Source organism: Netta rufina (genome assembly GCF_964035555.1).
Source record: "Netta rufina genome assembly, chromosome: 10".
In the NCBI taxonomy this organism is placed as follows: domain Eukaryota; kingdom Metazoa; phylum Chordata; class Aves; order Anseriformes; family Anatidae; genus Netta; species Netta rufina.
The window spans coordinates 10,199,953-10,212,595 of NC_140133.1; the positions used below are offsets into that span (position 1 = coordinate 10,199,953).

The 12,643-nt window shown below is 49.3% G+C and overlaps 1 protein-coding gene across 1 annotated transcript in view; it reads right to left on the reverse strand.

Moving 5' to 3' along the window:
* Nucleotides 1-5,994, reverse strand: part of DCAF1 (DDB1 and CUL4 associated factor 1) — a 50,776-nt gene extending 44,782 nt beyond the window's left edge. Inside the window, exons 1-2 of the mRNA XM_084292875.1 lie at nucleotides 5,871-5,994; nucleotides 1,649-1,766 (exon numbers count right to left, since the gene is read on the reverse strand). Coding sequence (XP_084149001.1) covers nucleotides 1,649-1,758 — 110 coding nt within the window. The 5' untranslated portion in view covers nucleotides 1,759-1,766; nucleotides 5,871-5,994. The remainder of the gene's footprint in view (nucleotides 1-1,648; nucleotides 1,767-5,870) is intronic.
* Between the last annotated feature and the right edge of the window lie 6,649 nt (nucleotides 5,995-12,643).

The window sequence follows — 12,643 nt, forward strand, 5'->3', positions numbered from 1 at the left end:
CTGCTGTTTGCTGACACTGCTTCCCGAGCAATTTCTTTGACTGACACACGAGTTTGTTAACCCAGAAAACTGGCTTATTTAGAAGCAATAATTCACCTGTGGCCTACGACCCCTCAGTGTTCCTGTTACTGTCCAAACACTGCTGCACTCTCACATATGCTGCCTCTGAATCACATTTTAACAGGCCCCCGTCCACACAGGGAAGTTTTTCCTCTAACTAGTTCAGAAGGAAGTAGAAAAACGTCACTCACCAACAAGCACGACCACAGCTTCCTCTGCCGTCAGTCTCAAACAACATGCAGGAACACCGCTGGGCCTCCAGGCACCAGCTCCAGCTGGGGAGGATCCCTCGCACCTCTTCCAGCAAATTCTTTTTAAATATATGCCATATCTAAAACCCAGGACTCCAAACAGACAGACAGCTTCCACTGACACCTGAAGCACTGCAATCCCCTTGTGATCTACCTTAAATGAATCTGTGTTACCTCCACTGAAGTCAAAATGCCCCAGCTCTTACCACCCATAGTCACCCTGCCTGCTGCACGTAAACCCTTCAGCAGAACCAAAGGAGAACTACCAGATTTGTTTGGGCATAAATAATGTAGGGAACTCAAGGAGCTGAGGGAGTAAAGAGTGCCAGACTGCTATCAACGGAAGAAAATACATGCTGAATTCATATTTCTTAGAATATATTAAATTTCTGGTGCTGCAACAAAAAGCCTGGAAGTGTAACATATGTGTCCTTCAAGACATAAATCAGATAGCAATACACAAAGAAACACCAAAATATGTCTTGATTTTTAGGAGACCTACACAGTAAGCGTTCAGGATCTTTTTGCTGCTCATCTTCCTCTTCCGTACTGTTATTTTTAAAACACAGTCAAAAGAACAAGATACAACCACGAGGTGAGGAACGACAGATCTGTGCAAAGAAGCTCCAGCAGATTTCTGCTATTTCCATCCAGTGCCAGCTCAGAATCTGTGCACTGAGGTGTCCATCCCAACACCGCAGAGCAGTGCGGTACCGAAACCTGGATCATTCCCCATAGCCAGTTAGCACAGTAAGTCCTGCTGCGGGGACCAGGCAGGCTACAGGTCTGAGGGCAGAGGGGTGAGGAGGAGGTGGGTGGAACCTCTGCGGAGCTCCAGTTATAGTAAGGATATTATCAGTCTATCCCTGAGAGGTCTAGCTTGGGAAACTACAATTGATATTTTGAGCGTTCCTCTTGGAGCAAAAGATGCCTTCTGATGAATGGTGCATAAACTAACCAAAGTCAGGTCCACCACAAACCTCGTACCATCACTCTGAAGGAACAACATTCTTGTAGATTTGTTTCCATCAACATTTCACAAGTTTCAGGTGCGCATCCTGAAGTTATTTCATCCATGTAACGATTCCCCAGACTTTCATTAACCCAGAGAATTAAATTTATGTTTTAGAAGAAGAATGCTCAAGATCTTTGCAATATAAAATTCTTAAGTCATATGTAAAATTAAACACTGAAGTCATAGTTCAATTTTCTAGCCAAAGAAAGTTAATTACCAACAGTTTATTGGGTACGTAAAAACTTCAAGCACAAACATGGTAAAAGCTGCTCTGTGGTAACTTCTGATATTCAGATTTAGGAGTTTATGTAATGGAACTCACCTGGTGAGAATAGGCACCATGTCTTGCCCGCTGCCGTGTTCTTTCTCCCATTGCTCCAGCAAAGTAGTGAGCTCAGCCTTGGAGTCCACATGACCAGATCCTGAAGTCATGGCTTAGCCTAAGGCAGCAGAAGAAACAACAACAAAATAAGCAGGAAGATGAGCAAGAAATCCCACACAATTTTACTATATTCGTTGAAATAACCTAAATCAAAGATCAAAAGCCACTTGGAAGAGGCAAGTAAATACTCAGCAACAAGGAGTGAGGAAGAGAAGCGCCAAAAAAGCGCTGAACTTCACCCAGAAAGCTGGAAGTTTCCTTCTGGTGCTTTGCCTAAAGAATAAAGAATGCGTGCACACTGAGCACAAGTCATAACTGGTGCATGCCAACCCTGACCACGAGGGCAGCACACATGCCTCGCCACGCGCCTGGCACCGAAGCTGCTCAACCCCACCTCCACAGGGAGGCCTGAGCTAGGCCCCTGCTCTTGCTCAAGATTTATTCATGAAACAGCAGAGCGAGGGCAGCAAGTTACAGTCAGTGCTGTGACTGCAGGTTACGTGGCCTGTGACCCGCAGGACAGCAGCGAAAGCACCGAGTGCCTTGTGAAGGTACCATCTCACGAAGGGAACTCTCACTCAGGGTTCTGTTTAAGCCGCCAAATTTCCAGGTGTCAACTTTTCTTCTAGTAGACTTTTTTTTAATCACTGACACATCAACAGATCAAACTAGAACACGATCAGTCTCAAAACAATGCCATGCCCTTAAGCATTCAAGCATTTCATTAGCTGTCATATGGCCAACATCTGTCTGCTGTAAGATTAAATATCCATTTGTCACAACTGATGCAGAGAGGGAACTTTCTAAAACCTTGTTAAATACAGTCAGGCCATTTTTGGGGCAGTTTTATATGCATAAACCCCTGAAATACATATTCAGGAATCAGCCAAAGAAGAGACAACCACAGCTCAACGTAGTTACACGTACAATTGCAGCAGGTTCACTCTGAAAGGGATCCCTGTGACTCTAACTCGCTGGCAGCCTCTCCTCACCCAGGGAACAGGTGAGCTCCCTGCAGCTCTGCCTCCATCCCATAGGTGCTTCCGCAGGAACGTACCGCGGCTGCTCAGCTCGGGGGAGCCTCCAAGGGAAGGCCACCCAGCTGGAGTGAAAATAGGCACAAACCGAGCAAAAATCATCAACCCAAAGACTCTGAGAATAACCCCGCAACGATAAGGTAGAGTCGGAAGTTCACTACTTTAATAAGTAGTGCTTAAAACGAGCATATGCTAACAAAAAAACACCTAAGCATACAGAAAGGTGATGTTTTCTGAGTGATAAGTCAGTACAATCTTATCTAGAGAATTCACTATTTGTTCACCGTAGAATTAGACTGGGAAATTTGATGCATGTGCAGAAATTGCTTTGGCAAAAGCACTCCCTGAGTGCAGGCAACAAAGCACGCCGAGACCGTGCACACACGGACAATGCAACACCTCCAACAAGGAAAGCTATCCCCAGCTCAGGAAGGTCCGTACCATTTTTCAGCACTGCAACACTTGCCAGCAGCATTTCTCAGCTTTGAAGTATCACAGAAAAAAACATTTGAGTTTCAGCATGCCTCCACCTTCCTTCTATACCCGAGGCATGCAGAGAAAGACACCCTGTGACCCCAGAGCTTGCATAAGGCCAGTACCGGCTCTTCAGCAACCTGCAGAACAGCTCACTGCAGCTTGCTCCCCCTAACAACTCCTAATTGCTCCAGCTAGGAAGTGAGCAGCTCTGCTTTAGCAATACCAGCAACAGGTGAACAGTTTCCAGCCAGGAAGATCGGGGAAACGCTCGCCTTGTCCCCTGGGACACGCGGGGCAGCCCTGGGTGCCCTGCAGCCCGCAGCATCGCCTCACTTACAGCACACCCTGTGTCCAAACGGCCGGTGTGGGTACACAGCCGTTCCCTGCAATAAACCTAAAGCACAGACCTGCCACCCTCCACACGGGCGTGCCTGAAGAGATTTGACTGCTCCAGGTGGCGCTGCCAGGAGCAGCAATGACAGAAACCTACCTCCGGAGCTGTAAGATCTACATGGATGGAATATTATGGCAGGTGAGTGCCTTTGGAAGTACAAGAATCAAAGCGACTCCTGCCGCGCTCACTTCTGGCAAGAATCCCACCTTAAACCAAAGTGAAGAACCCTGCAGAAAGGACAAGACCACAAACAGCACGAACTGACTGCTAAATGTCACCGATGTCCCCAACCTGCTGGCCAGGAAGGCCTGTAGGGGAGCTCTGCTTCCCCTGGACAAGCTGCTGAACTCACACAACCTTGAACTGCTTTCCAGGAACTAGGAGAACAGGGATGGACTCAAATCCATCATTCAAAACAACAACAAAAAAAAAGTTCTGAAAAAATCACCCTCTACTACAAATTTCAACTACCTTATCTAATAGGCCAGTGGTTGTAATGTTTTATTTTTCCTAAAACTACTACTGACAAAACGTCATATTTAGATCCGATAGAACTGGTGTAAACAAAACCAAGGAGTTACTCAAGGGATTTGACTTGGACAAAGGACAAACATTTACAACCCTGGCAGTGACTCACTGCAAACACTCGCACTAAAAATCCACACACCTCTGTCAGCGCACAGGGCACCGCACAGCGCCGCTTTAATGCCAAATACCAGTTAGCATTCCAGCATCACAGCGGCGTTTTTGGGAACATTTTACTCTTCTGAACGAAGATGTAAAAGCTTGACAGAAAAGAGAAAAAGGTTATTGAGGATAAAGTGTTGCTGAAACTTGGAAGCACTGACATGAAGCCTCAGACACCTCTGCACAACCCAGGAATAAGACTCCCAGTGGCCTCTGACCACAGACCTCGATAAGGGCTCAGTACAGTTCAAGCAGTTCAGCTTCACCCTTTTGTTCCTCACTGACCACAGGAACACTGCAGGCCACTCACTTATTGATCACGTCATGCTCACGAGAAGGACTGTAAGGTTCTGAACAGTACAGATAAGAAGTTTGACACTTAAAAATGCTTAGGTGAAAATAGATTTGTTAAATCTGAAAGTCTACAGACAACTTGGTTACTTGGGAAACAAGCTGAAAATCCATGCCTTGGTTTAAATGGAAAATAAGAGTCAAAGAAGAGTCACATAGCAAGACCAGAAACACTAACTTAGCAAAAAAAAAAACAATTTTAATCATCTTTGTAGAAAGAGTGCACGTTTAAGTTTGTGCGTGGACAAAAACTACAAGAGGATTTGTACACCCACATGTATAAAGCCAACTCAAATTCTAGTAACTATAGCTTGACCTGGCTTAAATAATCAACTTCCATATTCTACCTAAATATGAGTTTAAGTACAGCAAAGGAGACGATATAGGTGGGAAATCCAATGTAATCGCTATAACCCCATACGGGAGAATTAACAACTCAGCAATCGGAACCTAACCAAACGCACAGCAAGCGAATCAGCAAACCTGTTTGTCCTTTAACGTGAAGAATTCTTCAAAGAGAAAAAAACCTCTTCTACTAATTACAGTTATCCTTTAAACAGACGAGGTGCAAGTCAGCTATTTGCCTCAACTTGTTGAGCCTGGAACAACCATGCCAAAGTTAACGTGGAGCGTCACGAGCTGTCAGCGCTGAGGTTCACTGCGGGAAGGGAGCCTGCCCCAATCACCCCAATCTCCCCGAGCGATGGGGAAGGGAAATCCCATTCCCTTACTGCACCTGAGAGGAGCTCCAGGGGGGGAGTCCCTATTTATTGACCCTCCCCCTTTAACCCCCGGCTGCCCGCTGTTCCAGCACCCCCCTCAAAACCTCCCGCAGCGCTGCGAGCGCCTTCACATCCACAACACCCCCGAGGCCTGGTTAAGCCCCCAGGCCCCGTGCCCTGCCCGCAGGCCCGGCGCCGTGCCCGAGCTGCCGGGGCGGGCACGAGGCTCGGGAGCCGCCCCCTGCTGCCGCCACCCGGCACAACGGCCGGGAGGGGGGTGGGGGGTGGTGAAGAGCAGGACGCGAGGCCCCGCACCGGGCCGGGCCGTGCCGCGCGCCCCTCCCCCACCTCCCCCTCACCCCCCTCAGGCGCCCCTCACCCGGCCCGGCCCGGCCCGGAGGCCTCAGCCCCAGGCCCGGCCCGGCCCCGTTTGTCCCAACCCGGCTCCGCTGGGTCCAGCCCGGCCCCGTTTGTTCCCTCCCGCCTCTCTTTACCTGCCCGACGCCCCCCTCCGGGGTCGCGGTCGCCGCCGCCGCCGCCGCTGCCCCCGGCCCCTGCGCTCGGCCCCGCGCTCCCCGCGGCGGCCGCGACTGCTGTGGCGGGCACACGCTTTGCGCGTCACCGCGCGGGGCGCGTCACGGCGGCGGCGCGGGGAGGGCGAGGAGGGGGAGGCCTGGCGCGGGGGGATGATGGGAAACTGAGTCCGCGCGGCGCAAAGGGGGGGACTCCGCGCATGCGCTCTGTCGCAGTGAGCGGCGCGGAGGAGGCTGGGAGTTGTAGTTCCCGGGGTGGTGTAGCGGGCGCAGCTGCTGGGTAAAACAAGTGAGGGCTGAGCCCAGGCGTGGGGCTCAGGAGGGGCACAGCAAGCAGAGGGGCTCCCGGCCTGCGGCTGCCCGTTGGGCAAAGGGCGAGGCTTTGGGGAGAGTTAACTGCCTGCCCCAACCTCCTGCACCGCTCTATATGGACACAATGCACTGACTTCTTGCACCTCAACCCCACTCACTGCACTCCAGCCCCATTCGCTGCATGCAGCTGCCTGCTGGTGGCAGCCACTTGGCTCCTTAACACGTTGCCACTTGCAGTTTGGCCTCTGCTATAGCGTAGCTGAGAGAATAGCTCCTGACCTAGCAGCCAACAGCCATCGCCAACGCCTACAGGGTGATCCTGCTTCGTGGCTCACGGCAGGGAGGAGTAAGACCAGGAGCAGCTCAGCCCTTTCCCACTCGTGTGTGTCACGCTGCTGCTGCGACCGCGCACAGCACCCGGTCCGTTCCCTGGCAGCATCTGGAGATGAGCACAGTGCCAGGAGCCAAGCTGCTGAGAGGGTCTGGACCTGCCCTGCCAAAATGCTCGTAAACCAGGGCGTTTCTCTGCAACTCCCATGCCCCAGGCAGGGGACTGCATGAATCAGGCGGGAGGTCAGACGTCTGGGGACCTGCACTGGGGAATGGAGGATATTTTCCAGCAGTGCAGTGGAGCTCAGTTCAACCGTCATGTGCTCTGGCAGTTCAACCTCTGCTGTGGGGTGCTCTCCTCCCTCGCACCCTGGCGCTCACCTGCAGTGCCCGTGGGCCCATCGTGGGTGAGCAGCAACACAAAGCTCTCCCAGGAAGCCTCAGCTCCAGCCTTGGCACCATCTATCACTCTGCCAGCCTTTATCTGCCTGGATAGTTCGGAGGTTGTTTTATCAGGGGTGATGCAGAGCTGCAACAGTCTGCATCTGCGAAAATATCCCTCGTGCCCCGGGGGCTTTACACACTGTCCAAACTCCCCAGGAGCACTTGTTTGTAATAATGCTACATTTTTGCATGCCATGCAAAACATATTGGTTGAAGGATTAGATTATGGCCACGGATATCTGCAAGCTGGCAGGCGAAACATCATCAGCAAACGGGCTGCCCCTGTTCGTTGCCTATATGAACAAGGATGAGAGAAAAGAGACAGAAAAGTGAGGTCGAGTAGAGGAAAGCAGTGCAGAGGGACTTCTCTGCCAGGACAGGCTGAGCACAGTGGAGGGGTTGCAGACATTGCCCCAGGTTGCCTGCAGTGCAGGTGACATGGGCGAATGGGACCCAAATGTCTGTGCTAGATGCGCAACAGGAGCTGCAGATTTGTTGGGAATACAACAAGGATCTAGTCACTAGGTGGCACACCGGCATCAGCACACCAGGCCAGCATCTTGGGAAGACAGGAAAGAGAGCAAAATAGCCCAAAACACAAATTAACGAGCAATCAGCTTGGCCTGATGTGCTTAGAAAAAGACACTCGTGTGCGCACACACATAGAGCAAAAACACCCAACAACAGGGTGGAGAAATAAAATGTAAAAGTGCATACAAAATTTGTCCATTCATTCAAGTTCTGCCTGGTGTCCTTTGCTAAGTGACAGGAGGCAACGCAGGGGAGCCCAGCTCATACACGGAGTGCAAAGAAATACAGTGGGGAGCAGCACTGGAAGCTGTTCTAGGGGATGCAAATACTGCCTCTTTTGAGAGCTGAGCCTGCACCCGTGTGCTGAGAGCAAGCATTTGGATTTTCTCTCTAGCAGAGGAGGCTAAGCAAAGAGAAGTTTCTTGCAGCAGATCAAACTTCTCTGCTTCCCAGACAGAGAATTTTCTTTGAGCTGGAGCTAACAGCAACACAAGCTAAACCCAAGGTATTTATGAGGAGAGGCTGGGGAGAGACCTACGTTTGGCAGAAGCCCAGCGACCATTGTGCATTGCTGTGCTACTGTAGGTCAGTAGAAGCAGTTCACTGCCAAAATCACTGGGGACATGGCCAGCTGTGCTGGCTCTCCTGGATGCTTGCAGGGTCCTCAGGACTTGCCGTCAGGCACCTCAGGCTCTCAGAGTGTTTATATGGTCTCAGCAATGCAGACACAAGCTCACCAGTCAGCTTCCACCTGAGCAATGGTTTGGCTGAGAATTTAGCCCAGAGAAAACAGATCTGTGTCTAGGAACACAGAAATGCAAAAGAATGTTGTTCATCAGTGCTGATACTAATGAACAATGAGCAGGCAAACAGCTTTCTTCTGAACAGGCGGGTGCCAAATCCCTCCGTCCTGACAGTCTGATGCCAAGAGCACATAACTGCCTAGTTAAGCATCTGAATGACAGCACACCTGTGTTCCCAAGCTAGGAGCCTACAGGAAAGTTAAATCATACAGACTGACCACTGCTTGGGGAAATAAGGGGTCATGCGCTGCCACAATCCCAACTGAGTTATGGTAACGCTGCATGGGACCTGGCACCGGGCAGGGTCTTGCTGAGAGCTTTATCCACAGATTCTCATGGCCATCTAGCAGCTTCAGGCAGATACTCAGACCTCTCCTCTCCCCCAAATCACTGTGAAGTGGGGTTGTTGCTGCATCCTGTGTTGTGCAGGTTGTGTATTGCCCAAAGAGATGACTATATGCACCCATGGTCCTGCAGTGGGGAAAAAAATGTTCGGAGAGTGCAAGTGCAAAGATAAACCATGCGCAGAAGATATGGAAGGGGATAGTAAATGTGAATAAAGTGGCATTAAGGCAATAGCATATGTAGTTGTCTGAGTAAACTCTAACTGAGAATGAATTAAATGTTCGTTTCAGGCACTGTATGAAATCCCTTGCTTGTTTTTGTGGTTTTACAAGACTTTTTCTTTTTTATCTGTTTTGTTACTATAGGAAGCAGTCACTCAATCAACAAAGAACACTCTTCCTACAGAAAGAAGAAAAGATTATACACAGCATACCATGAGATGTCTGCAAGACACGCACTGGGAATATAAACAAATTCCTCCTGATGCTTTTCAGCAATAGGGATCTTTGGGATTAATCATAACAACAGCATCTGACTAGCAAAGACTAAGGAAAACTGGGGGAAAGGGTGGTTTTAAGACAACTATCCTTTTAAGAGGAGGGAGAGCTTTTTGTTTGTTTGTTTGTTTTTTCTCTCCTCTAAAGAGAGATTATCAAGCCTTAAGTGCAGGTTCTGTATCTGCCCTCTTTTCTCCACAACTTCTCTCTATGAGAGTTAACTGGGTCAGGTGTCTGTACGTGATAGTTTTGATGCGTGCAGAAACAATAAGCAAATCGGTGAAGATGGGCTATAGCACTTAGAGGCACTGCAGATGTGTGTAAGCATGTTAATGTTGTTAATTTTCATTAGTTGTTTTATCACTGAGGGTCTTAGTGATGGAATGCTTGTGATGTCCTGCAATATGTGGTAATCCTACTCTGTAGTTTCACAGTGGTCGTGTTTGCAGCTCCCAGAGCTCTCCCAGCTATCAGCTCCCAGCAGCCACACGCCCTTGGCACCACTGCAACTGCTACTGATACGTCTGGACCTGGACCACTGATCACTCAACTCGCATTTAAATTCAACCACACATGTAAAGAAGCCCTGAAGCTGCCCTTTAAAATACAGAGTATTTTAAAGACTTCAAAGTCCAAAAAATCATCAGCTAAAGGGAGGTAATGTAAAGCTACAAAGAGGGACAGGCTGCAGGACCTTTTTCTGTGACTTACCCAAGATACTTGCCCTAAGTTTCCCTCTCCCATGAAGCAGTTTGTGTTTTTCAGCCAAAAGGAATCAATTCCTCTGTCAGTATCTCTCTTCATGCTGCCCTGACTCCATGACCCCAGAAATGCTGCCAGCAGGACAGGGATGTCTCAGGGCAGCTTACTGAAGCACTGAGCACCACCAAGCCCACCCACCTTGGAGACACAGGCGGGCCTGGTGCAGGATGTTAACAGCCACTGACCCAAATGATCTTGGGTGACTTCATAAGGTGCCAGTTCTGCTGCTGAACTCAAAATTCCAGGCCTGGGTGGTGACCCTGGCCCCAGGGCTCTTCCCCTCCCTCTTCCTCTCTCCCTCCTTGCGCAGACAATGCTGTTGATGCTGTCATGTCTCTCCTCCAGCTGCTTCAAAATCCTAGCCCACAGGGAGGGTATATAGCAAGAACAAAACTTCATACATTTATTTGCATGAACAAACCAGAAGTGCTTGAAGGTGCACGCGGGGTGGAAGGGGAAGGGAAAAGAGATCAATTTGTAGGAATTCAACCAGGTGCCAACCCACAAAGGAGAAAAATGCCACTGCCTCACAGGGCACTCTGTATTGTGTTAGCAATTGCAGAGACATACTCATGGGCTTTGCTCTTTGGGGAGCTTCGTTTTGAACATTTAATTCCATTTCTATGAGCGAAGAGATTTTATATAGCCATCTAGTCCTCTGGGATGCAGATCCTTATCCTTATTCTAAAGCCAGAATTGGCAGATGCTAACCAGAAAAATACCCAAACATATTCTCTGCTTCTGGAGCTGAGTCTATAAGCAGGCAGTGAATGACACACTCCAGAATGTAAACACGCAAAATGCTCAGCAGTAATATGGGCTGTTGGTGTGCAACATTCACAGCCTGCTAATAAACCTGTGACAACATAGCGAGTCACATTTGCAGGGCACCACTCAAACCTGGCTCTCAGGAACACTGTCATCACCTGAGAAGTGGCACCTTACTGCAGGCCACATTGCCATCTGTGAGGTGTACCTGCTGAAATGGGACTGCGAAACTGTGGTAAAATGCAAGGAATTATGAAGTAGGGGTATTTTGGAGGAATATCTTTGTCATTCCCCACTGAGAAGAACTGACAATTTATTATATTTTTTAAAATGTTCTTCCCCCTCTGTATTCTTTCTGCTTAAAGTCTTCTTCTTGAGGAAAAGATCCTTCAGAACTCCCAGCACTGGGAGCATCCTGGGGGCTCAGGCTGTAGTTGGGGGGCAATGAAAGGTTACTGGGAGTCCCCAGTAACTCCTGTTAAATATACTCCCAGTGGCATACCAGTGATGTCTAGAGCCTCCTAGTACGCTTCAAGTGCCCATCAGTGCTATCTAGAGCTTCCCAGTGCCCACCAGTGCTGTCTGTCTAGAGCCCCTCAATAATCTCTATGTCCTCCTTTGGGCTTTCTACACCCCCAAAGATCATGAAATGAAGATTTGGACCCACGCCAAGAAGATTTGGATCATGAAATGAAGATGAAATGAAGAACTGGACTGAGAAAGGAGGTTTTGAATCATGAAACAAATCTCTGTGTCCCAAAAAATGAGGCTTTAAGTTCTCAAAATGGGGTTTTCAACAGAGAAATGAGGCTTTGGGCCCACAAAATAAGGGGGATGAACTGGAAAAGGAGATTTTGAACCATGAAACAAAATTCCATGTCCTGAAAATGAGACTTAAAGTTCTCAAAACTGGGTTTTTGACAGGGAAATGAGGCTTTGGATCCTCAAAATGTGGGGGTTAAATGGAGAAAGGAGCCTTTAGACTCTGAAATGAGCCTTTGGGTGATTCATATGAGGCCCTGGCTCCTTTGAATGGGGGGCTGAGCCCTCAAAATGGTGGTCGAGCTGACCTCCCATTTCAACCCTCAACATGAGGTTTAAAGCTTACAAAATGGGTATTTTCACCCTAAAACCAGACTTTGGGTTCTATGAACGAGGCTTTTTGCCCTCAGAATGGGTGTTTGAACACTTAGAGAAGGAATGGGACTGTGAATGGGAGGGTTTAGGCACAAACAACTGGACTTTGGACGCTAGCAAGGACTGTTTGGTTACTAAAAATGAGGTTTTGAACTCTTCATACTAAGTTTTAGACCCTATAATTACACTTCGGGCTTTAAATCGCGGCTACGGGCCGTGATGAGGACGCGGGCTGCCAACCAAGGCTGTGGGCCCTCAACACCAGGCCTTGGCTGCCTTCCAGAGGCAGCGGGTGTGCGCGGGGCCCCGAGGCACGCTGGGAAATGTAGTCCTTCAGCACGGTGCCCAGAGTGCCCCAACCCGGCAGCAGTGCGCACGCGCGCTGCCCCGAGGCATGCTGGGCGATGTAGTCCCAGAAGGGACTCCCCGCCTCCTCTCGGGAGCCGTTCCCTCCGCCTCAGACCCTAAAAGGAGACTTTGGGCCCCAAAATGAGATGGGGGCCTAAAAAAGGCGCTTGTGCCCTGAACGCATCGACCATAAGAACGATTTTATAGACCCAAAGCTCAGAGTTTGGCCCCTACAGGCACTTGAGGACCATAAAGTGAAGCTTCGGGCTCTTAAAAAAAGTACTTTGAAGTGAGGAAGGATGCTCTGGGCCCTCTAAATGCGGGTTTGAGCCCTCAAAATAAAGCTTTCATCCCTTAAAGTAGAAGCATTAAGCATCCCTTCAGGGCATAAAGCTTCTTATCTCAGTCCAAACCTTCATTTTGAGAATTCAAAGCCTCTTTGAGGGCACAAAGCCTC